This window comes from Pleurodeles waltl, chromosome 8, assembly GCF_031143425.1.
Source record: "Pleurodeles waltl isolate 20211129_DDA chromosome 8, aPleWal1.hap1.20221129, whole genome shotgun sequence".
NCBI classification, from domain to species: domain Eukaryota; kingdom Metazoa; phylum Chordata; class Amphibia; order Caudata; family Salamandridae; genus Pleurodeles; species Pleurodeles waltl.
The window spans coordinates 533057703-533081765 of NC_090447.1; the positions used below are offsets into that span (position 1 = coordinate 533057703).

Sequence of the window (24063 nt, forward strand, 5' to 3'; positions counted from 1 at the left end):
TTGAAGTGTGCTTAGGAACTGGAGACTCACCTTGAAGCACAGCAGATGTGCTTAGCATTGATTTTGTGTTCAGTACAGGTGATGGTGTGTGCTGTGCCAGTTGCTCGAGAAACTACCTCTTAGTTAATGTTGGGAGAACATGCTCTCTGCTTCTTCTGCTGTTTGCGCCACTGGAATCCCCAAAGGGCCCACCTCTTCTTCCTCAGTGCCATGTCCATCCTCAGCCCCAAAAATGATGGGCGTGTCTGACAAAGATAATTTCTCTATCTTGTAGTATGTTCACCTTCTTTCTCTCTAATACATCAGAGTTTTCTTGGAAAAGAAGGCCTGGCTGGCTCTGCAAGACATCGCAACCAATGATGTCCTAGAACATTTCATAAGTGATGTAATGTATGAGGTCACATGCAGTAAATGATGAAGGTGCGAGGTGAATTTGAATGGTTTTTGGAGCTTAAAATGTTACATTTTAACTGACATATTAATCGAACTATAACATAACTTTAACCTTTGTTTTGTTTAGTGAATTTCTGAGATTTGAATACCTTAGATTTTATTAACATAAAGTAACAATTTAAAAGCTGTCATTTTAAGTATGGCACACTTACTGGCTCTGTAAAACAGTCACAAATCCAAAATATAAAAGGCCAGCCTATTGCTTTTCTTAGGAGTCAGCATATTAATACAAAAAAAAAAATCAGACCTATTGGCTTTGTCAAGAAATTACTACAATAATTTATCAATAACTATAATCTAATGTATTTCCATGTGCATACATGGCAATAATTAATAATAATAATTGTCTCACATTTTTTTAAATAAAGCACATTTATTCAAAACAACCATAAGCAAGTGTTGAGTCTATTTTTTACACTTTTCAGACCACAAAATGCAGCTGCAGGACAAACCACAAGGGGTCCCTGCACTCTAGCTAAGAGTGCTTTAAAAAATCTGGTAAGAGCTCCTGGTAGTCATGCATTCAATGACCCTGGAGACTTACTGTAACTTTTTTCAAATGTTCCTAGCGTGTTTGCTGCGCTCCCTGCAGCCCCACACAACACTTAAAACAAATGCTTCATTATATCTATACAGACACACATACACTGGCGGTCGCTGGTAGGTATAGTTAAGAACTAGGCCCTCATTACGAGTTTGGTGGTCTTCGGGCAAGACCGCCATGGAAAATCCTGCCACCAACCCGCCAGGCGGTACAGTGGATGCCGTATTACGAGTCACAATCACCAAGCCTATGAAACACAGCCAGAAATCCAACACCGCCAGTGCCACTGACGACAAAAGAGCAACTGTCCGCCTGCCACGTCGACACCATTCCGGCCGCCATATTATGAGTCACATTTCAGCACAGCGGAACATGCCTGGCAGGAAACCACTGGCGTGCGCACCGCGGTGGGCTAGAAAATCACTGCCAATAGAAGGCAACACCAGATTGGACAAGTTGAATACCCCACACCTGAAACACATACACACATCATACCTGTTCACAGCACTATAATACACACCCCTCAAACCCCCACAAACCCTTGTGAATACTACCATGACCCAGAGATACACGACCCACAAACCACTGCACATTGAGCATTTATTTTACACGCTGCATACACCCCCACAACAATCAGCCACCCGCACTGCACCTCACACGCATGGCACACCCCCCCTCAACATGTCACGCCACAAGCACCCACACTTCACCGACAATGAGTTGTGGGTCATTGTGGACGAGATCGTCAAGGTCGAGCCACACCTGATGGGAGCTCAAGTCCAGCAAACATCTATTGCCAGGAAAACCGAGACGTGGCTGAACATGGGCTGGGACAATCCGGCATCCAAGCCCACTGTAATTTGGAAGGACCCTGAGGCAAGCAAGTGGAGGCCTGCCAACACCTGTACTGTGGGTGTGATGGCATTGGGATGACGAATACAAGGCTGCAGATCCGACTCCAACAGCCTCACAAGCTCCATGGTGGTCTGATGGTTCAGCCGATAGCACTGGATGACGTGCCGCTCTTCAAGGGTGGCAAGATTGACCAGGGGCCTGTAGATAGGAGCATTCCTCACCATCATTCTTCCACCTTACCTGGAAATAGGAGGGAGTAGCATTAATTATGTAAATAAATGTCTGTGTAGACGCAGTGGAGCTGAGCACAGGCCACTGTAAAACATCCATGACACACCTCATAAACCCTCTCTATACACATTGTAGATGTAAAATGGCAGGCGTCTGTCCTGCATGCACAGAACAGAGGGAAGTGAGTGAATCTCACCGGTGTAAGACGTCATGGAGGTAGGCAGTCGCAACTCCTGTGCAACTCCTCATTGGTTAACATGGTTGCCTATGGGAGACATGAGCCAATGGTGATCACCGCCGGCGGTGAAAGTGATGTCCGCGATGGCTGTGACCGCCATTTCATGTGCTCATGTTCACTTGACTCCTGGCACTCGTGCTAAGAAGACCTCCACTGCGTGTGCTGCTGTGTTCTGACTCTGGTAGCCAAGATGCCACGTGCTGCAGGGGATAGGGCCTGAGCCTTCTCACAGGAAGAACTAGAGAAGCTTGTGGAGGGTGCCCTACCCCTGTATGCCCAGTTGTATGGGGCAGCAGGTGAGGCCACTGTAATTGTACTGTCTGTGAGTGGTACAAATGTGGACGGGAGCCTTGGGACAAGGATGAGTGACTTGTGGAAGGACCTGGCTGAGGGTTGTGAGGACAACTGGAAGGTTGAAATGTGCGTATGTTCATGAGATGTGTTATGTCCAATGCAGTCCCTAAGATGCCATGCTACATGACTGTCTCCTTTTCTCCGTGTCATTCATGCAGGTGAGCGCCCATCAGAAGAAGGGGATTTGGCGTGCCATCGCCAAGAAAGTGTAGACCCTGGGGGTCCATGCCCGACTGAGCAACCACTGCAGGAAGCGATGGAAGGACGTGAGACGCCGGGTGAGGAAGACCGGTGAGGCCCAGCTGGGGACGTCCTCCCAACGAGGGAAGGGTGCCCGTCGGAGCCTGACCCCCTTTATGTCCCGCATTTTGGCGATGGCGTACCCTGAGGTGGATGGGCGCTTGATACCCTGAGGTGGATGGGCGCTTGAGGGCAGCACAGCAGCCACAAGGGGGTGAGTACTTCGTACTTAGGTTATGTGGTGAGTGATAGGTGCAGCCTGTGCAGTGTGTGACAGCTGTGGAATATGTGCTAGGTAGCTACTGTCGGACTGGGCTTGGGATACATAGAGGCCAAACGTGCTACATACATGTGTTCAAATGCTGTGCAGGATGAGTTGAGGTAAACTTAATTGCTAAGTAGTATTGATGATATGGCAACTGTGTAGTAGCTGAGCAGGGTGTTTGATGTGGATAGGGTCCCTGCTTCTGGAGTTCACACACACTGTACTCCCAACTATTCAAACAGTGTGGCGGGGCCATATCCCTATCTGCTGGCATGTGGTGTATGGGTAGTCTGTGAAGTCTGAGGTTTCACATCACACAGCTATATGTGCATGGGTTATGCGGCTGTGCAAGTATGCCTCCAAACGCCTGTAGGGTATTTAGTTAGGTTCTTGTGATCGTAAAGAGCCATGACACAATGGGCTGGTTCAGCCATGTGCTGAGGGTATGGCTTTCATCCTGTACAGGATTGAATGTGTGTCAGCATAAGTGGAACACACGTGCATGACTGTGGTGGCACCCATGGTCTGTTATTGGAGTGGCATGTGTGAGTGAGGGCATGGCATGTAATTATGTTGTAGTGACTTGTGTGTGGTTGTTGTGCTGGCATTGACCAATTGCTCCCTGTCTCTCTCTCTCTCTCTCTCTCTCTCTCTCCCCCACCCTGTCACTCACTGTCCCAACCTACTTCCCTCTCCTCCTCTGTCTTTGTGTGCATCAGCATCATCTGGCGAAGGAGAAGGTGCACCAGCGAGTGGGGGAGCTGCATTCCACGGGACCCAGGAGGCTGATATCAGCGGAGCCGAGGGGATCATTGGGATGGAGGGCGAGGGGAGCACCACGGGGAAGGAAGGATCAACTACACCACCATCAGATTCTTCCACCAATGGCGACTCCCTGGTGGTGGTGGACCCTTCAGGCCCCATGCCTGTACAATCCTTGCCCACCACCCCCCTTACCAGCACCGCCCTCCCTGTAGCTCCCCACCCAGTTGCCTGTGCCCACTCACCTAGGAGGGTGGGTATATCCTTCGCCGCAGGCACCTCTGCCCCTGTCCCTGTCAACCCTGCTGCCCTCAATGAGGAGGCTACTGACCTCCTGAGGTCCATCTCTGTTGGGCAGACAGCCATTGTGAATGCCATCCAGGGACTGGCATCCCAGATGCAACAGTCAAATGTGTTCCTGGAAGGCATTCACAGTGCCTTGTCTGCCCTTCAGAGATCGTTTCAGGCTCTGGCCTCCTCATTGGCGGCAGCCAGTGTTCCTTCTTCTTCCGTTCCCCCTCCAACTACCTGTTCCCACTCCCACATTCCTCTACCATTTCCCATCCAAAGCACACTTTCATACCAGCATGCATCCCCTCCAACAGACCCAGAGCGCAAGGACAATCACATGCACCACAAACGCCACCACCACCATGCACACACCCAACATTCAGACACACACACAGCATCCACTCCCTACACTGACTCCCCCACCTCCTTCCCCCTCACAGTCACATCGCCACTCACACCTGCAGACACCATCATCAGTCCCAGGTCCAGCCACATGTCCGTCACTGCCACCGTCACCACAGCAGCAGACCCCCATACATGCACCCCATACACTACATCCGCACGCACCACAACAGTCACCACAATCACATGCAGCACATCCACCCTACCTGCCCACACCACACCAACATTCACTCACACATCCCCCCTGCCATCTCCCTGTGTCTCCTCCCCTCCTCCTCCCAGTACACCTATACGCCCACGCTCATTCACCCAACATACACCCAGCACACATATATCATCCACCCTCGCCCCAGCACCCAAACAACATTGATGTACACACCTATCGACCATCCCCTCTCCCTCCACTCCCAAACGCCTTACCCAAGACCTACCCTCTGCCCCGAAAAAAAAGATTCCTTCATGAGTTTTCCCTGTTTCTGTCCCCTGGTCCAGTCCCTGTTCCCCACAAACACCCTGCTAACCTTCCCAAATCCCTTTCCTTCCACCTCCCTGTCCCCCTCTGGGCTAAGCCATGCCCCGCAGACAGCAGTCTGCAGCGCTGCCACAACAAGCAGACCTGCCCCTCACACCTCCATCTGGGTCCACTGCTGTCGTAGCCTCCACCGACATCCACACAAAGAAGGCAAAAAAGAGGAGCATGGCTAAGGTGTCCCTCCGAAAGCAGAACAGGAAGGAGGGGAAGCCTAAAGACAAGAGGAGAGCCCCCCCCATCCAAACACAGATCACACACACCCACATCCCTGTGGTGCCTGCATGCCCAATTGATGCCCCTGCCCTGTGGAGGTCTGCACATTGCAGTCAGGAGTCAAGTTGGGCACTCCTCATACACCCAGTGTACCCAGGACATTTGGACACATATGCCCTGGCCCTTGTGGCATTTTGTGAATAGTTGTTTTTATTAAGATTTAAAAATATCAAATTATTTTTATCTACAATGGCACCATTGGTGTCGATGCTACATAGCTTGTCCTGGCATTCCTTGCGCATGTATGTGTGGTGACTGTGCGTTTGTGCATGTGGGTGTACTAATGTCCTTCCCTCCAGAGTGAGCTAGGGTGGGGTACTTACGCTGGTGTCTATGTCGGTGTTGCTTGTCCTGGATGTCAATGGCCAGCAGGAGCATTGGAAAGACTTGCAATCCGCGTGCCATGGCACCTTCTGACATGCATGTGTTCCAGAAGTTGAGTGCTTCCTTTTAGGTTGTTCATTCCCGCCATGGTTTTCGCAGCAGTTAGACCACCCCGGAAGTCCTGTCGGTGTGCAACCTCGTAATACGGTGGGTGGAAACTGTCTGAGCGCCAGCCTGAAGAGGCCTTCCACCGGCAACAGCGGCCCGTCTACAATGGCGGACCGGACGGAAACTTGACTGTGTTCTGCAGGTGCCTTCCCAGTACTTGTAATATGGCGGTCTATACCGCCAGGCCCGCAGCGATGCGACCGCCATCTCCACTGCGGCGGTCCACTGACCGCCAAACTCTTAATGAGGGCCCTAGTTTCTATCGGAAAAGTGTTATTTGTTTTGGCAATAACTTTGGCGCCATTTGACGAATCTTAACAAAATTTTCAAAACTAGTTTGACACTCACTTTAGCTGCTGTCTTGAAGGTTTTGGGGTGTTTTGTCAAGTGGTGGCACAGAAAAAGGGAGGTGTTTTCCCAATGCAATTTCCCATAGAGATTTTGACTACAGCCCGAACAGCTGGACAGAATTACACCACATTTGGCAGACAGCTAGCTCTTGGTTCAGAAAATGTGTTTGTGATTTGGTGTAAATACATTCAGTAATTTTGAAGTTATTAAAGGAAAATAAATGTATCTATCTAGGAATGTGGATCCTCAGTAGATCCGACGGTCCCCATGCTGAAACCTGACTGTCTGACAACACTTCAACCAGTAAGCGTTAGCCATTTTGGGGCTTAGACTCAGCCGGGAAACGATAAATAAGTAAAAATAAAGGGGGCTGGGGTCCCCCCGCAACCCCACCAGGCCAAAAAAAAGCATTAAAAAAAAAAACTGTTTGACAGAAAGCAGTTTTTTAATGAGCTCTAGGGTGGGCCAGATCCCAGGGGCATACGGCGAATGAACAAATTGATGGGTTCCATGCAGCACCTCTCCATGGCTCCTTTGAGCCCCAGGGACCATCATCTCCCGGGGCTTTTCATAATGGAGGAGGGCCGCGCAGACCCCCTGCCTGTCGCTGGGGATAGCCTCAGGGACCACCACTTCCCAGAGGCATGCTTGATTTATTCGAGGGGCCACGTGGACCCACCTCCATAGACCTATAAAACCCAAGAGACCACCAGAAATGACATTTAAGATTGAGGAGGTCTGCGTGGCCCGGTTACCGGGCCACATACGGCCCCAGGGACCTCATCCTCCCCAGATCTATTTAAGTGCTCCTGCTAGTCGGTTGAGCCCACCCTGACTTGTAGGGGCTGAAGTGGACCTGATGATGAAGCCTGCTACTACTAGAGTCAGTGAGGGTGAATAAAAAAAAAAGAACATAAATCTGCCCTAAGAAGGCATAATCAGTAATTGATTGTTAAGAGTGCTAACAGTGCATTTTTGTGTCTGGATTTAAGGATACCTTATGGAGACATTGGTTGGTTTTATTAGCCTGCAGAAAAAAATCTACGTGAAAAATTCATCAAAACAAAGTTCATAATGAAAGTATCATTAGAATGGTCTCCTTCAAATTGTTATTTCACTGAATACACATAAAACCAAAATATACATTTAATATAACTATTATATGTAATTTTTTTCTTTGCATTATTTATCTATGGTTAGATGTGTACTACTTTGTGATCTGTGTCTAGATGATGTTAGTAAGCAGAATACATTGATAAAAGCAACGTACTCGAAATACCCTCCACAAATTAACAGAAAGAAGGCAGTGCCACTAGAACACTGTTCATTTTATGATTGTTTCTTCTATATTACATATGCTCAAAATGGCAAATAAATCTAAATGTTTATCATCTGGTATTGTGGTTCGTTTTTCACAGTAAGGAATTTTACACATTACAGGCACAGGTTTCTTTAGTTCTTTATCCATGTTCTAACAAAAATAAAAGGACACTGCATACATGTAAAATATATTATAGTACTACCATAGGTCATTTCAAATATGAAGCATAAGACATGGACTGCTCTTTCAGTAGTCGGTCACATCAATAAACAAGCATTTCAATGCAACGGGTCTCGAGTTAGAAGCTATTAGCGTAAAGAAAACAAAAACACAGCACGATCGCACTATGCAAAATGCAGCGCGATCGCGCTGCGTGGAAAATAAACAGATAAAGTAGTCTGGACACCATGCTGAAAACATCGAGCCTCATATGTTTTTAGTAGTTTACCAGTGCTGAGTAGGTGGGCTAAACACCAGAAAAGGCATGACGTATGCATGCCTTTCACAAATGAAAGCAAGCAGATTTTAAAAGGCAAGCCCACGAACCAATGTAAGTGACTGATGTGAAATGGGCGTGGTTGAAAGCCCAAAGAGAGATTACAGAATGGGATGGAGCGCTTTGCGCTCGCCCATGAAGGGAAACAGACCTTAGTTTTTCAGATTTTCCTGACTAAGTAAGTGAACAACAGAGGCAGCAGTTTATGCTCAACTACTTCAAATGTCCAACAGAGGAAAATAGCTTTAAAAGTCAAGATCTAGCTAATTCAATCCCAAAACTCACCAAGTTAAAGAAATTGCGCTTGATCTGGCGTATAACTCCAGGAAAAGCTGGCCTCAGTAACTCCTGGTAACTTGATGGCCACGTGCTGTACCGACGGTCTGTTTCTATGTCATTGAGCCACTAGAAAGCAAGAGGAGATCTAGAGTAACTGGGATACAACAGAAATTAATACACATTTATGGTGAGATTTTCCATGCATACATCTTCAAAAGCAACTACAGTCTTCTTTAGGGTTTGTTGTCAACTGAAATGCTTGTGTTAGAAAGCTAATCAAATACTAGTGCGAACACACATTTTACAGAATATATTTACCAAGCACTTACTTACATTGTACATTAAAAGTACAGAACAGATTACTAAATAATAGAAGGGTGATGGAGAGGTACATGGAGGCAGGTGCGGTGGTGCCATATGGAAAGAAGGGCTTTGTGAACACATTTATGATGGGCAAAAAGGTGAGTGTCAAGTCTGCTCTAAGATGAACTCAGGATTCATAGACAATACGGTGTGGAATACCTGCACAAAAGTGATGCAGTCAAGGACAGGTCTTAAAGGTGAAGACTGAATGGTCCTCTTAGACCAGAGATGTGGCCTGCCGCCTCCAGCAGCAACCTCATGCCCCACATTCAACATTTAAGCCTGATATTACTATAAGCAGATCCGGTCTTGGACAAACCAAATTATTTCCAAGATGGATCAGATAACGATGAGCAGCAATTTGACCAATACTGATAAATTTATACTGAGCTACAATAAACATTCGCAAAAAATTCTGTTTGATCCATAACTAGTCCTGAAGCCAGTAAAGCTCTATTCACAATATATATATTGCAGCAGAATTTTCGTTCTTTATAAGAGGATCTCAATTGTCCTGAGCACAATGAATATTTGTATAGATGTTTGAGGCTCCACAATCGATAAGAACTGGTACTTGACAAACCTCATTTTCACTTTCCTGATAAAAGCATAATGCCAGAATAATTTGCTGACTTCAACAGAGTTTTTATTCTTTTAACCACTCCTCTCTATTCCTGTACAATGCAAATGTTTACTACTTTTCTGGGGACAGATCAGTGGGACACAAACTTATAAAATGTCCTTCAAACTCACTCTAAAGACATAATCGTCAGTTAATGGATTCTGAGTAATATTAATTTGCATTGGTTCTTCACCTGGAACTGTGGTTTTCGCTAAAGGCTAGAAGAAAAGGTATAGAAGTAGGTCATAGTGTTGCCTTCTCTTTTGTTCTAACAGCCGTTGTTGACTTTGCTTACCTTTGTGGATAGCCAATAGAATGATGTCAGCAGCAGATTTGGCAACTCAGCCTTAAATTCCTCCTTTAATCCCTTGTGAAACAGTGCTGAATTAGGCCAATCAACTTTGTGCACTAAAGCTTTAAACTTAGAAATTTATGTTTGAAGGACTAATGAACCAAGGTGGTATTCCAAAAGGTCTTCTTGAGCTGACTATTGCTAGTCTTCATGATCAAACATATTGTTGAATTCCAAAAGAACAGTGGTATAATTTCCCAAAAGTAGTAATGTCTGTGAAACTAAAGGAGTTATCCATCCAAGAGTGTTTTCAATTGCATTACTAACAATAAACCCCATCTTCGATCAGTCAGATGCATAGCTAGAAGGGAATAAAGAAAAAAACTTGACAGGTGTCTAAAAATCCCTTTAATTAATGAGGACTGCCATTAAATTTTTCTTCTGCTAAGCCAGCCAATGGGGTACCTAATGACTCTTTTTGTAACAGCCAATGACTGTCGCAAAAAAGTATTTTTCAGAACTCAAGTGTTGGCCTTGAAGAGTTCAATTATTTACATTCACTCTTGGACTTGATCCACTGTATGTTCCCTTTGGCATCACAACTAGTGAACATAAGGCCTTCTAGGTGACAACTTCATGGCCTTCATGGTCCAGAGACATGGCCTGCCACCTCGAGAATCAATCTTAGGCTCCATATTTAACAGATAAGCTTGAAAATACCAATGGATCAGATTCAGACCTTCATTATGGTTTTGGCGGTCGGACCAACCTTGTTGAGGGCAGTCCAAGCGCCACCACGAGTCTGGCCATCCATGGACCACCAGACTCATAATGACGCCCTCAGTCTAGGACGGAAAAAATGGCTACCAGATACAACTTTCCAAAAATTAAATGCCAAAAATTACAGATGAAGGGTAAGCTGGAATAAGAACTAGAACTAGCAGTGAAGTGCGGAACAGCAGTCGAATAACTAGCATAAAAAAACTAAGGGACCCATTTAAAGTTTAGCGGATGGGATACCCCTCCAAAACAAGACTGACTTCTCTTCTGTCATATTATTAGTGACGCAGACTATATTGGATTTGCAATACAGTGGATGGAGCATCCACCACATTTAAGAGAGTGTGTCCCTTTTTTCAAACTCTAAATAAGGTCTGTGAAACTCTAAATAAGGCCCCATGTTGTGACACATCAGGCCCCACTCTAGTCCCTTTTTTTCCTACTACCTGAATTTCAAAATTTTCTTGCAGAATAACCATGAGGTACTTTCCTTCCATTTTCCTTTGGAAAGATACAGTATTCCAGATACATAAGGATGAATGAATACTAAGAGAAATATGATAAACATAATTACTAACAATTAAGTACATGCAACGTTACAGAGAACAGAGTACATAGAGGACTAAAAAGTCGAAAATAAATGACTGACAGTACAGTGTGGTGTCAAACTATTATTCTGCAAAATAAATTATATTTTAATAGTTTAATATCACACTGCACTAACTCAGTAATTTTATGTGTCCTTTTGCTCAGTAATATCAGTCCTCTATAAGACAAATATAGTATGCCTGCTATGTGGAGTTACTTTCCTTACATGAACAGACTGCTTATTAGTTCAATTCCAGCTCACAGGGTTATTGACTACATCACTTATGCTGATGAGTCTTCAATGGGCTCTTTTTATTGCTAGCACAACAGGTCCTACTTCTTAAATGGCACAAATCTGTATTTCGTTTGAAAGCCCTAAGTAGGTGGCCCTATATTGGCATTATATTTTGTTCCTATGAGGACTGTTGTGCCCTGCTTCTTCCATTTCAAGATAGTTTCTGTGCTGCATTCTAACGCCATACTTATGTCAGCGTACAACATCACAAAGTGACATGAGGCAATTTTCACTTCCAACATTTGGCACAGTGGAGGGTCCTCCACCTAACCAGCATGTCTCTAGGTGGAAGATACCGCTGTTCACGCCCTGCAGTCAGCCTAACGCAGGCAGCCAACCCTCGCTGTGCAGTGCCCGTTAGCATCAGCCATGCCCGCGTACACCCCACCACAGGCAGCCAACTCTTCGGACATGTGCAGGGGACACAGTGTCTTGGCTTTGATCAGAAGGGGTAGGCCGCTGAACTGGCTTTTAGTCAGGGCTGGCCACCAACACCTGCTGCACATGGCCAAAGGACTGGCTACCCAGGGTGGGATGGGCGCAGGGCCTGGCTACTTACTAATGTGGCTTCTCCCTTATGAGTATCCATTTTGTGGTCAAAATTCACTGAATTCTGCTCCACACCAATGACAGTGATAAGAAAACTTCAAAATCATCATGGATTCAGACTTCTCTTGGCCTCTGCAAATCTTGGCTGCCAGTAAAGACTACTTTTTTCAACTCAAACACAAATTATAGGTTTCTTAACTTTTCACCAATAACTTTTTTTTTTAAACAAATATTTATTGGAGTTTTCATTTTGTGGACAATGCTTTGCTTAACATCAGTTGACAACAATATCAGGTAGCGCTTGGATACCAAAGACATAAAAATAAGATAAAGGAACAAAAAGGGATAGGACCAATCTCTAATCCAGTATATGTAACGCCAGTTGCTACACATTTCAAGCTAAGTATGCAAAAGATACAATGTGATTTAATAAAGTGTACGGATATGCCATCTGAGCACAAGATGAATATGAAGTTAGCAATCATAGGTGGTCAAAGCAATAACAACAGTAATGGTTCTGGGCCTGATCCTAGTGTGTTGTGGATGATCAAGGAAACGTCACGTAGTGCATGCATGCATGGGTTGTGTGCCTGGAGACTGTCCAGTCCACCAGTGGGGTGGTGGAGGCTCTAGGTGGGAGGGGGTGTGGTTGCAGAGGTAGCTGGAATCAACAGTGGTAGCCTGTCTGTGGAAATTGACTTTTCACCTGTAATGAATGCGTTTAACCTCACAAAGTCATGATGGAAGAACGCATGCTATCCCCAAACCCATCTGTACACGTAATGATGGAAAGAGGAAGGTCCTCAGGCATCTGACAGAGCAGGGCTTGGAGACGACTGCTGTATCACCTGAATAACTAGCCTGGTGGTTGGACACTGCAGTTTGTCAGTCACTTCTAAAGTAACTATCATCATTCCAGGGACCTAAAGAAAATTAACAAGTTTTGATTGTGGCACAAGTGGACTTTTATTATTGTTTATTTGTTTATAGGAGTTCCTCTAAATTTGTAATTTTATTTTGGAATAATAGGTTATATCACGTGCATACTTTTTTTTTAATAATACGTATGTGAGGGTAGGTGAGAAATAGTACATGAATATGATAGTTTCTGCTTCTTCTTCATAATCTACATTAATGTTGATAATTACCATATCTTAAGTATCAGCAACTACTCCTATGGCATATGAATCCTAAATATGAAACATATTTTTAGCACCGACTCCTCTGCACATTAGGGAGCTCACAGCCCTCGTACCAAAAATAAACAAGCAATTAAAGTGTGTTTAAATACCATTTTCATTACACATTTCAATATGAAGGCAGTTTTGCATCTCTTGAGGTTCCTTTCTTTTTCAAATCTTATTCCATTAAGGGAACACATGTCATTTATCACCGCAGATTGTTTCTTAATTGGATTCCACTAAAGCCTGCAAATCATTGATAAACAAAATAATGAAATATGGTGTCTTTACAAGACCCATTATTATCAAGTGTTTAAAATATTTTAATAAATCTTGTTGTCCTACCACTTTCACTACGATTGCCATCGGGTTTAAGCATCACACAGACCACAGTGAGGAAAACATATAGGGCCAGATGTATCAAAGGGTTTTACCCATTTTGTGTCTATGGGAAAATGTGTTCACACATATGGCCCCTAGCTACTTTAAGCTCCCAAAAAAAAAAAAAAAACTGTTGTACGCTATATTTTTCACAAATTGACCCTAACATGCCCACAATTTACATCACTGAATCAAGGACGGCACTTGAAAACACTGGCGTTAGCAAATCACTGAAAGTGACCTAAGGTGAGAAGAAATGACGTGTAGCATCAAATACGTGGTGAAGAATATGAACACATTTACAAAGATGGCTGTCTTCTTACCATCAACTGCCATGCAAATATATTTTGTTACTGTAGTTGTTTTTGTGTAACACAGTTATTTCCTTGGTGAGGAGCAGAGTGGTATTAACAGATGGGTAGCATGCTAAATCATGTGGGAGTGCTTTCTTGAAAGGCTGTTGAATTGCAGTGTGGCCTATTTGGGAGGCATTTTGGTGTCATTCAAGTGTGACCAGAGTGCTTCTCTTATCCAGTACTAGGTCCCAGCACATAACAATGTAATAAGGAGAGGAGTGAGAGATTAAGAGTACACATTTTGCACTGACACATTTTTGAGCATTTCTATGCAGGTCTCCATGTAATCCTCTCAGAGTGACAGCAGAGCAGCCTAGTCATTTGCTGGATGCAGCCCAGTCATTTGCTCGATACAACAGTCATGACAAATGAGCTATATACTCTCTAGAGAGATAAATAAGGAACACACAGTGTGGAGCTGTTTAAAGACATCCATCAAAAGCAAGCATCGGAGGCCCACCTAGGAGTGACTAGGAGACCTCCTGCAGAGGAGAGGCACAATCACAATGGACGTTCTTTAGGTGTCGTTTCAGAGTGTTGGAGGAGTGATACATAAGGCTTGTGCTTTTTGCAGGTGACCAGATTAGTAGTTTAAAACGTAAAAGGGTTACTCCATGCCCAACGCATGGCATGCAAGGCATAAAAGTGGCCACCACAGCTGGTTTGAAGAGAGAGTTCACTAATACTCAATATGCCCACCCAGAAGTGACAGATAACAACCCCCTTCATGCACAGGGCATATCTCACCTTCACAATGATCTAGAACAGCTCAGGAGTTAGGAGGTGTGGTTATGTATATGCAGAGGTTACAGTTTCCCACATGTAATGCTGTTTAGGGACTATCCAGAAGTGACATGAGAGAAATCCCAACCCTACACTAAGTCAAGATAGATGGGACATCGTATTCGACACCCTGAGATGGAGAGTGGCTACACATATGAAGAGGTTACAGTTATCTGCACATAAGACAACCGCAGCCTCAGAAGGTTACAAGCAGCCAGTGACTACCCAGGAGGAAAATAGTAGTTAATGGCATGGACTGGTAAATTAGGGCAAATGCGGTATTTAAGTCATTCTTGTAGATGCACTGTCTTTCTTGGGACTGCTCTCAAAGGTTAATTAGTGTTTTTTTTCAAGCAAAGTCATCAGAGTTCTTCTGCTTCCTTAGTTACAGAAGAGATACATTTTTACTTCCTTTCTAAAAGTCAGTTGGCAGTTGTTTGCTTGTGGGGAGTTTCAAGGTTTTTTCTACTGTTCTAGGACCCTTGTTCTACCACAGTTTTTCTTCTAGGATGAGATGGTAGTGGAAGGGCTAGACTAGTGCAGTTCTGTTTTCTGAGTATTTTGAATATACCTTGTAGGGACAACATGGCTTTTAATTTGGATGGCCATGTGAGTATGCACATCTTAACAACAGAGAAACAAGACTTGGGTAGTCGCTGAAGCACTTGAAGTGCTAGTGATGCAGTCCCATCTACAAAAATATAGAGCTGTCTTCCTGCAGCATTTTATGTTGCTTGGAATTTGCAGAGTAGATGGAGTGGTGCCCCAAGGTGCAGGCCATTTTTGCTTTCCACACTCAACATCTCAAGAGTGATAATGGCCTATAGTTTCTGCTGGTACCCTAGGTGTGGGAATATGCATCAGAATAGTCACAATGCATAGAAGGCACATCTTGTGACTTGAGTCACTTGAAGGCTCAGAGATGGCACATAGCCAAAGGGGTGGTTACCCATGGTGGTATGGGCGCAGGACCTGGCTTACGTCAACGTCCACTGCGCATGGTTATGTACTAATGTTGCTTATACTTTATGAGTGTCTCATTTGGGGCCAAAACTCACAGAATTCTGCTCTACACCTAATCACTTTGGGATTTCTTAATTCTTTTTATATTTATAGTGAGAGTCTACAGTTAAATGGGTCAAGTGGTTGCAGGAGGATAGCTATTCCATTGTCCACAAGTCAGGATCTTGGTTTTGGAGAAGTTCCATTTAAGATAATTAAGGTTCATCAATGGCAGAAAAACAGTGGTCAGGTCTGGACAACTCTAGATCTATAGGTTTTTACCAGTTTCCGTATTATGTGTGTGTCATCTGATTAACAGTAGCAAATTACAATTAAGGAGCTGATCAGGTTTGCAAATTGGGTGTGGTAGAGGTTTAACAGAAGCTGGGAGATGGTGGGGAGATGAATGAGGCTTTGAGAACTCTAAAGTGTGTAGTCACAGCAGTTGAGCTTAAAAGGGTAGTAAGACTCTACTATGCCTACCTTGGAGGTAGGAGGAGATTTAGTTCAGAATACTTGTGTGTGTGTACAGCTCTTTTAGTCTATGTAGTACAGTCTGGTGGTGGACAGCATAACAATCTGCTATGAGATCAAGCAGCAATAGTGATACCATCCTGTTCCTGTTCACTGTCAAATTCAAATCATTTCAAGTGGATATCATTGTGGAATCAGTTCCTCTGCCTGGCAACAGCACTACTGGACGGGAAGAGAGTACATTAATTGAAGTTGAAAATTTTGGAAAGGGAAGCTCTTTCAGTTTTCGCAGGAATAGATCATTAGCAATCAGCCTGTTGTAGGACGTCTTGTGTTCAGAAGGAAACATTTGTGAGTTGTTATGTTTCTTGTTGCAGAGGCAGTTGATGTGGTAAAGCAGGGTGACAATTTCTACTAGAGAGTGGTCTGATGCAAAGCCAGATGAAGTGTTTGCCTTGACCAGCTCCTTGAATTCTAACTGAGAGCTGTCTGAAAGAGGTAACTTCTGTCACACACAGATTCCTGTAGCTGGTCTCCTTTCATGCTGCAGGAATTCCATTCAACAGCCCTGTGTCAGAGCTGCACTCTGCTCCATCTGATGCAATCTACTCCTCTGTCCAGATAGGAGCTTCTGGTCAGCACGATGGCATAACACAATACTCCTTTACTGACTACCACAGCGCCCATATCTGACTCTCCCTGCCTACTATAATAACACCTCATCTCTACTTCTAGTGCTGCAGCCTACACTGTGGAACACTAAACACTCCAAGAGGCCTTGTTGCTTGCCACCATCTTTTATACCTCTGGTACCAAAAGGGGGCTGGCAGATCACTTGTTCTCTTGGGTCCCGAGACATCAAGGCACACTCTTTGGTTGGGCAGCTGTTTCTGACACCAGTAACTAAACATACAGGAGCCCATCTTTGGGTTCCAATGCCTCTGTCTAGCCCAGGATTGGACCTGTGCCAGAGCACTCAAGAACATTAACCATATTGGCACCCAAATGGCTTCACCACCGGGAAACCTCTTAAGTTTTAACCCTCTAGAAATACTGTCCCTATGGAGCTAATGCCTTTCATAATTCACCAAAGGTTACTCCCTTTGTCTCGAGGAAGTGGAACTAATACCCTGCTGGTTGAGTTCCATCAGAGGTACACTTTACGGCCAGGCCCAGTTAGATGTCACTAATGTGTCTGCCCAGCCTCTAAACTTTTGGTTCCAGTGCCACACTCCCACCTCTCTCTGCCAACTGGTATTGTGTTACTCTAGTGTTATCTCTGTACAAAGATAACACTAGAGTAACATATGATCAGTCACCAGCATGGACTCTTAAGAGGCAAATAACTCCTTCAAACAACTGCTTTGCAAGTACTTCTGCCTGGACATGGTGGCAACAAAACAAAGGGGGGAACAGGGAGATTACTGGTCCAGTGTACACTCTCCCAAAATACAACATACAACTATCATAAAGTACAGGCGTACTCCCAGGAAGCCCGTACCTTAGGATGGGACGGTAAGCGACTTATTCCTCCTATTACTACACATGGGACGAGCTAAAACATCACAGTTTCTTCCTTTTTACTTTCACTCTAACTACACTTGCTTGTGCATACTTTTTCCACATGTATAACTGTGTTCTCTTCACAGGGCGACTTGCTGACTAGACTGACCATGATGCGCAGCCTACATGAGTAAGTGACCGACCAGTACTTACTTTCCTATATTCCAAATTAGGTCCTTTGGGTAATTACGTAGGATAAGTGATATTTGTGGTCCTGATGAAGCGTCACTGGATCCTTTGAGACCATCTAGATGTAAAACATGTCGACCTGACATCATAGGATCTGGGACATTTCCCACTTCCTTCTATTAGAGTGCAGTTGAGCATTATCTCCACAAGTACTCCCACTCTCATTTTTTTATCTTGGCCTAAACCTGTTTCTGAAGTATTAAATTTGATGGGTATGGTTTTGAGCCAATGTTATCTCTTTTTTCTCTCTCTCCTGTATGCATCTATAGTCTGTAGTCATCATAGGTAACCAATCTTTGGCTAAGTACCACCACCTTTTTTAAGGGGTGGCCCGTCAGACATTGCAGTGCCAGTCTGATGAGGAGCGTGCCCAGTGATGAAGCTTGACATCCTATTGGGTGTGTGAGGGCTCCCCAGCTCTTGATTACAGTTGCCTTTTGATCAAGTAATACTCTCTTTTTGGAACAGTGTACTTTATGATAGTTCTATGGACATGGTGGCAGCCTGCTTGTAGAGCAGATCATGAGTGGGATTTCGGAAGTCTGTACAGGTCAGAGACAACAGGAAGTTTGGTAAGGAGGACACCTATCATAAAAGAGACACCCACAGGCTTGCATTAAAAAACACAGATGTGTCTGGCCGTAATGTGCAAGTTGACATGTGGCACTTACTCTGGCTTCCAGAAAGCAACCTGCTCACTGCCCAATTGTTCTTTGTAGTATGTCTAGAATAGATTCAAGGTTTTGAGTTAAGCAGTTTTCCTCTTTATGTTCCTTGGTCTCCATCTGTACATTTTACTATTGTGGGCCACATAGCAAATTCTGTATTCTAATCTGAGATTATTTGTTTCAGTGGACTTTTCCCCCACCTAGCATCTGAGCTCCAAAGAGAGCGTGTGAATCTGACTTGTGTCAGCTGGTCAAGCATTCTGCAGAGATTTCTATTTGAGCATGCATTCCCTCTAATCTACATACCACTTTACATCACACCACATCATTCCGGCCTTGTCTTCTCTAACCACTGGAATTTATACCTCAATTTTTGCCGAGGTAAAACTTTGTTTAATGGACTGTGTTTAGCTAGGACAAAGCTTTTTTAAATAGGCACTGCAGAAAGTGTGCGAGAACATGAGGACCGACAGTGAAAGGAGACATTCCATCTTGAGAAGGCATCTACTCTGATATGTTTGAGTCCAATAGTGGGATGGAAATATTCCGAGAGCTAGTTATGTCTCAAAGCCACTTCTATCCGAAGTTAAATACTGAATAACATCGGCGACAATAAGATACCCAATGTCAATTTTCCTCATGACAGACAGTGAAGATGACAAGGAATAAAACAAAAACAGGGTGTCAACAATGGGTACTTACACGTATGGAAGAGTGGCGAATGTCTAAAGCGTAACTCTCCTCAGCAGGGTGCACCTGCAATCGAATGAGCTTGTTGAGGTCATCGCCTTGGATTCCCAGGTCATGAAGGCCATGCATCCCCTTGCCCTCCATTTTCAGGGTTTCTAAAATGCTGATGGAAAAAAACACAACCACTGAACAAACAGGTAAACCACGCAATCAATAATTAATAAGTACAGAAATACTGAATGGCCCTTTATCATTTACTCTCGGAATGAAAGGCACATGCCGAAATCACACTGTTTGAAGACAAGAATTATGTGATTGGCGAAAATAAACGTCACTACAACCGCATTAAAAATTCAGAACGTTATTCTACAGGAAATGTTTCCTCGCCTTACTCTGAGCAACAGTATCGAAAGTTTATTCTATAATAACCGAGTTGAAAATCCATGAAAAGCAGGGAAATGCATCTACACAATCTGGTTTCATACGTTTAAAATGTAATAAAAAAACGGAAATTACGTAATTAATACTGAGTGCTGTTAATAGAAATAACAATGCTGACTGTGTAATTCTAATTTTCCTATCCGAAATAAATAGTTATATGAACTTACGACACTGCCTACTTAAAAAAAAAAAAAAACACAAAAAAACCACACCAAATAATTACAAGAAACACTGTACCCTAATTTTACATAACGAAGCTTTGTAGTCAGTACCTCATTGCCATACAGCCCTTCCATCATTTGCTTACTGTGAACCCACCGATTACAATTTTAAGTAAAAACAGTGTACTTCGGCAGCCAGGCTGGCCAGTAAATAAAATTTTACATGTCCCGGAAATAACGCTGAGGAAGATGGTTACAGTGGTTTTAAGCCACAGTAATGGGTGAAATCGAGACAAAGCTCAACTGCCCTTTTTACAAGCACCAATATCAAATGGTGGAGTGAAACAAGGTATTTCTGGGACCCGGTTAAAACGAACACATTGGAGTGATGAATTTATCAAGGCCGGTAAAATACTCAAATACAGATTTCAGACTCAGAAACAGGAAGAACATGCGGCATTCAGTGCCTCCTGTACAGCAGTTTGCATTTCCAGGGAACTATAGGGCATTTTTCCCCCAGGTAAATTTTAGCAGGGGTGACTTTCTGAAACTGAATTGGCGAATATTGTGCAAATGCAGAGTTTAGCACACCTCATAATTACAGTGTGAGTGCTGACCCATGTGCACAAGGCTCTCCACGACCCCGGTCCTGCCTACCTCAACAAGCGTCTCAACTTCTACGTCCCGACACGCCAGCTCCGCATCGCCAACCTCACCCTCGTCACCGTCCCCCGCATCCACCGTACAACAACCGGCGGCAGATCCTTCTCGCACCTCACCGCCAAGACCTGGAACTCCCTCCCCATCAACCTACTTCTCACCCAGAACCTCCTGACCTTCAGGAAGCGTCTCAAGACCTGGCTATTAGAGCAGTAGCCCACCCCCCCCAATAGGCCTTGAGACCCTATCGGGTGAGTAGTGAGTTTAACAAATGTTTGATTGATTGACTGATTGATTGCGTAAAACCCAATACTTAAAATTCCGACATCTGTGTCATTTTACGCCCGGATCAGAAATCCAAGACTACTCTCTAAGTTGTGTTTTCAATATGGCCGACAAAGTTCTCAAATGCTTCTAAGTAGTAAGGCGTAACCCGAGCTGGTATGGGGAACCAATAGCAGGCTTGTAAAAATGCTCAAGCCAGCCTCACTCCCTTCGTATGTTTGCTACTCTCTCTCTCTTTCCATCCACATATCCATTCTGGGGCTGATTACGACTTCGGCGGAGGGGATTACTCTGCCCCAAATGTGACGGATATCCCGCCCGCAGTATTACGAGTTCCATTGGCAGGGCCGGATTTAGGACTGGTGGCGCCCTGTCCGACAGTTTATTGTGCCCCCCCCCACCCCATGACCTCCTCCTCGGTTTCACTCTCTACCACCTGGCAAATGTGACCCTCATCTCTCCCCTTTCACATACATTGTGTATTAAAGCACTTGTAAAGGCTGGCTTTACTAATCCACTCAGTTAGCCACATAAAATATAGGGACATATTTAAGAGCCCCTAGCGCCATTCTAACGCAACATTAGGGTCATTTTTTTATGCTAATGTGGCATTAGAAGGACAAAAACGCTGCGCCATATTTATGAAGTGGCGCAATGCATGCATTGTGCCACTTTGTATCCCTTTGCGCTACCTTAGGGCTGCGCCAGGCATAATGTATGCGAAGGTGGCATTCCCCTGTTGGGAGGCCAAATAAATGGGGCAAAAAAATCTGACCGATTTCTTTGCGTCATTTTTTCCTGGCACTTTTAACTCTTATTCAGAGCAGGCATTAAAAGGAGGCATCTGTTGGTTACAATGGGCCTCTGGGTGCTTTGCAGGATTAGCTTCAAAAAATGTTATGCTAATCATGCAAAGCGCTGGACTAGCGTAAAAAATTCTGACACTAGTCCCCTAACTACCGTCATGCTGTGCTGTATTTTAAATACAGAACAAACATGGTGCAATTAGGGGAGCGCTAAGGGGAGCAAGAAAAGTGGTGCAGTGCCACTTTTTACAAATACGCCCCATAGAGGCATATTTAAGAGCACCTAGTGCCATTGTAATGCCACATTAGTGTAATTTTTTTAAGATAATGTGGTGTTAGAAGGCCAAAAACGCTGCGCCATATTTATAAAGTGGCACAATGCATGCACTGCGCCACTTTGTAACCCTATGCGCTACATTATGCCTGCGCCAGGCATAATGTACGAAAAGGGGGCATTCCCCTGTTAGGGGACCAAAACAAATGGCACAAAGAAATCTGACAGATTTCTTTGCGTCATTTTTTCCAGCACTTAACTCCTGCTCAGATCAGGCGTTAAAAGGCGGCGTCTGTTGGTTACAATGGGCCTCTGGGTGCTTTGCAGGATTAGCATCAACATTTTTTACTCTAATCCTGCAAAGCGCTGGACTAGCGTCAAAAATTCTGACACTAGTCCCCTAACTACTGTCATGTTGCGCCATATTTTAAATACAGAGCACACACTGTGGAATTAGGGGAGCCTTAAGGGGGCGCAAGAAAAGTGGTGATGCGCCACTTTTTCCAAATATGCCCCATAGGGGCATATTTAAGAGCACCCAGTGCCATTCTAACGCCACATTAGTGTAATTTTTTTAAAGATAATGTGGCGTTAGAAGGACAAAAACGCTGCGTCATATTTACAAAGTGGCGCAATGCATGTACTGCGCCACTTTGTAACCCTCTGCGCTACATTATGCCTGCGCCAGGCACAATGTACGCAAAGGGGGCATTCCCCATTAGGGGGGCCAAAAAGTCGCCAAAATGTGTCATTTTTTTCCAGCACTTTTAACGCCTGCTCAGAGCAGGCATTAAAAGGAGGCTTCCATTGGTTACAATGGGCTTCTGGGTGCTTTGCAGGATTAGCGTCAAAAGTTTTTATGCTAATCCTGCAAAGTGCCGGACTAGCATAAAAAATTCTGAGGCTAGTCCTCCAACTACTGCCATGGGGCGCCATATTTTAAATATGACGCACATATGGTGGCGTTAAGAGAGGTGCTAAGGGGCGCAAGAAAAGTGGTGCAGCACTGTATGCAGCGCCACTTTTTTCAAATATGCCCCATAGGGCAGTGCTTAATTTGGTGCCCAAAGCCCTCCTCTTAAACACGCGGCTGCTGCAATTAAATGTGTGAACACGGGATACAGAGGCAGCGTAATCCTGAAGCCATCTCGGGCCTCTTCAATCCATTTACAGGCACTACCTGCCCCTTCAGCTCACTGTTACGGATTTCTGCTTTCTCCCATTGTGACGCCTTTTTCATTTTTTTCTTCCTCCGCCTTTCCCATATGTGTCTTTTTCTCGCAGTAAATGCTTGAGGCAGAAAAATAAGCGCTGGCCCTCAAAAATAAGTGCTGGTGCTCCGCACCGGTAACAACAAACACACATTAAGCACTGCCATAGGGGCATATTTAAGAGCTCCTAGTGCCATTCTAACGCCACATTAGTGTCATATTTTTTACACTAATGTGGTGTTAGAAAGCCAAAAACACTGGTGCAGCGCCACTTTTTCCAAATATGTCCCAAAGGGGCATATTTAAGAGCACCTAGTGCCATTCTAACGCCACATTAGTGTAATTTTTAAAAAGATAATGTGGCGTTAGAAGGCAAAAAATGCATTGCACAACTTTGTAATCCTTTGTGCTAACTTATGCCTGCGCTAGGCATAATGTATGCAAAGGGGGCATTCCCCCTGTTAGGGGGGCCAAAAAATGACGTTTCATTTTTTTCCGGCACTTTTAATGCAGAGGCTTCCATTGGTTACACTGGCCCTCTGGGTGCTTTGCAGGATTAGCTTCAACATTTTTGACACTAATCCAGCAAAGCGGTGGACTAGTGTAAAAAAATCCTAAACTAGTCCCCTAAATACCACCATGGTGCACCATATTTTAAATATGACGCACACATGGTGGCTTTGGGGGGGGTTAGGGTGCAAGAAAAGTGGTGCCGCAAAGTGTGCAGCACCACTTTTCTTAAATATGCCCCATAGTTCTGTTTTTTGCAGCAGGCATATTAACCCTCTATGGTACTTTATGTTGAGTCAAAGCTGCCACTAGGCAAAGCTCCCATCTCTCTCCCTAGCAGGAACATTAATCACAGTAGGTATCTTGACATTTTAATTGTTTCTTGAAGGCTAAACGTACAAGGAAGTTTTCAGTAGGTGCTTTTAAATCGCAAGTTTCTGAAGTTATTCCTAAACCCAGCGCCCTCCTGAGGTCGGCGCCCGATGCGGTCACACCGTTCGCACAGCCCAAAAGCCAGCCCTGTCCATAGGATATAATGGACTCGTAATTTGGCAGGATAT

At 44.4% G+C, this 24063-nt stretch overlaps 1 protein-coding gene across 1 annotated transcript in view; it reads right to left on the reverse strand.

Annotated features, from left to right (window-relative positions):
- UGGT2 (UDP-glucose glycoprotein glucosyltransferase 2) overlaps nucleotides 1-24063 on the reverse strand; it is a 1372316-nt gene that overhangs the window by 881064 nt on the left and 467189 nt on the right. Inside the window, exons 12-13 of the mRNA XM_069204567.1 lie at nucleotides 19168-19318; nucleotides 8386-8505 (exon numbers count right to left, since the gene is read on the reverse strand). Coding sequence (XP_069060668.1) covers nucleotides 8386-8505; nucleotides 19168-19318 — 271 coding nt within the window. The remainder of the gene's footprint in view (nucleotides 1-8385; nucleotides 8506-19167; nucleotides 19319-24063) is intronic.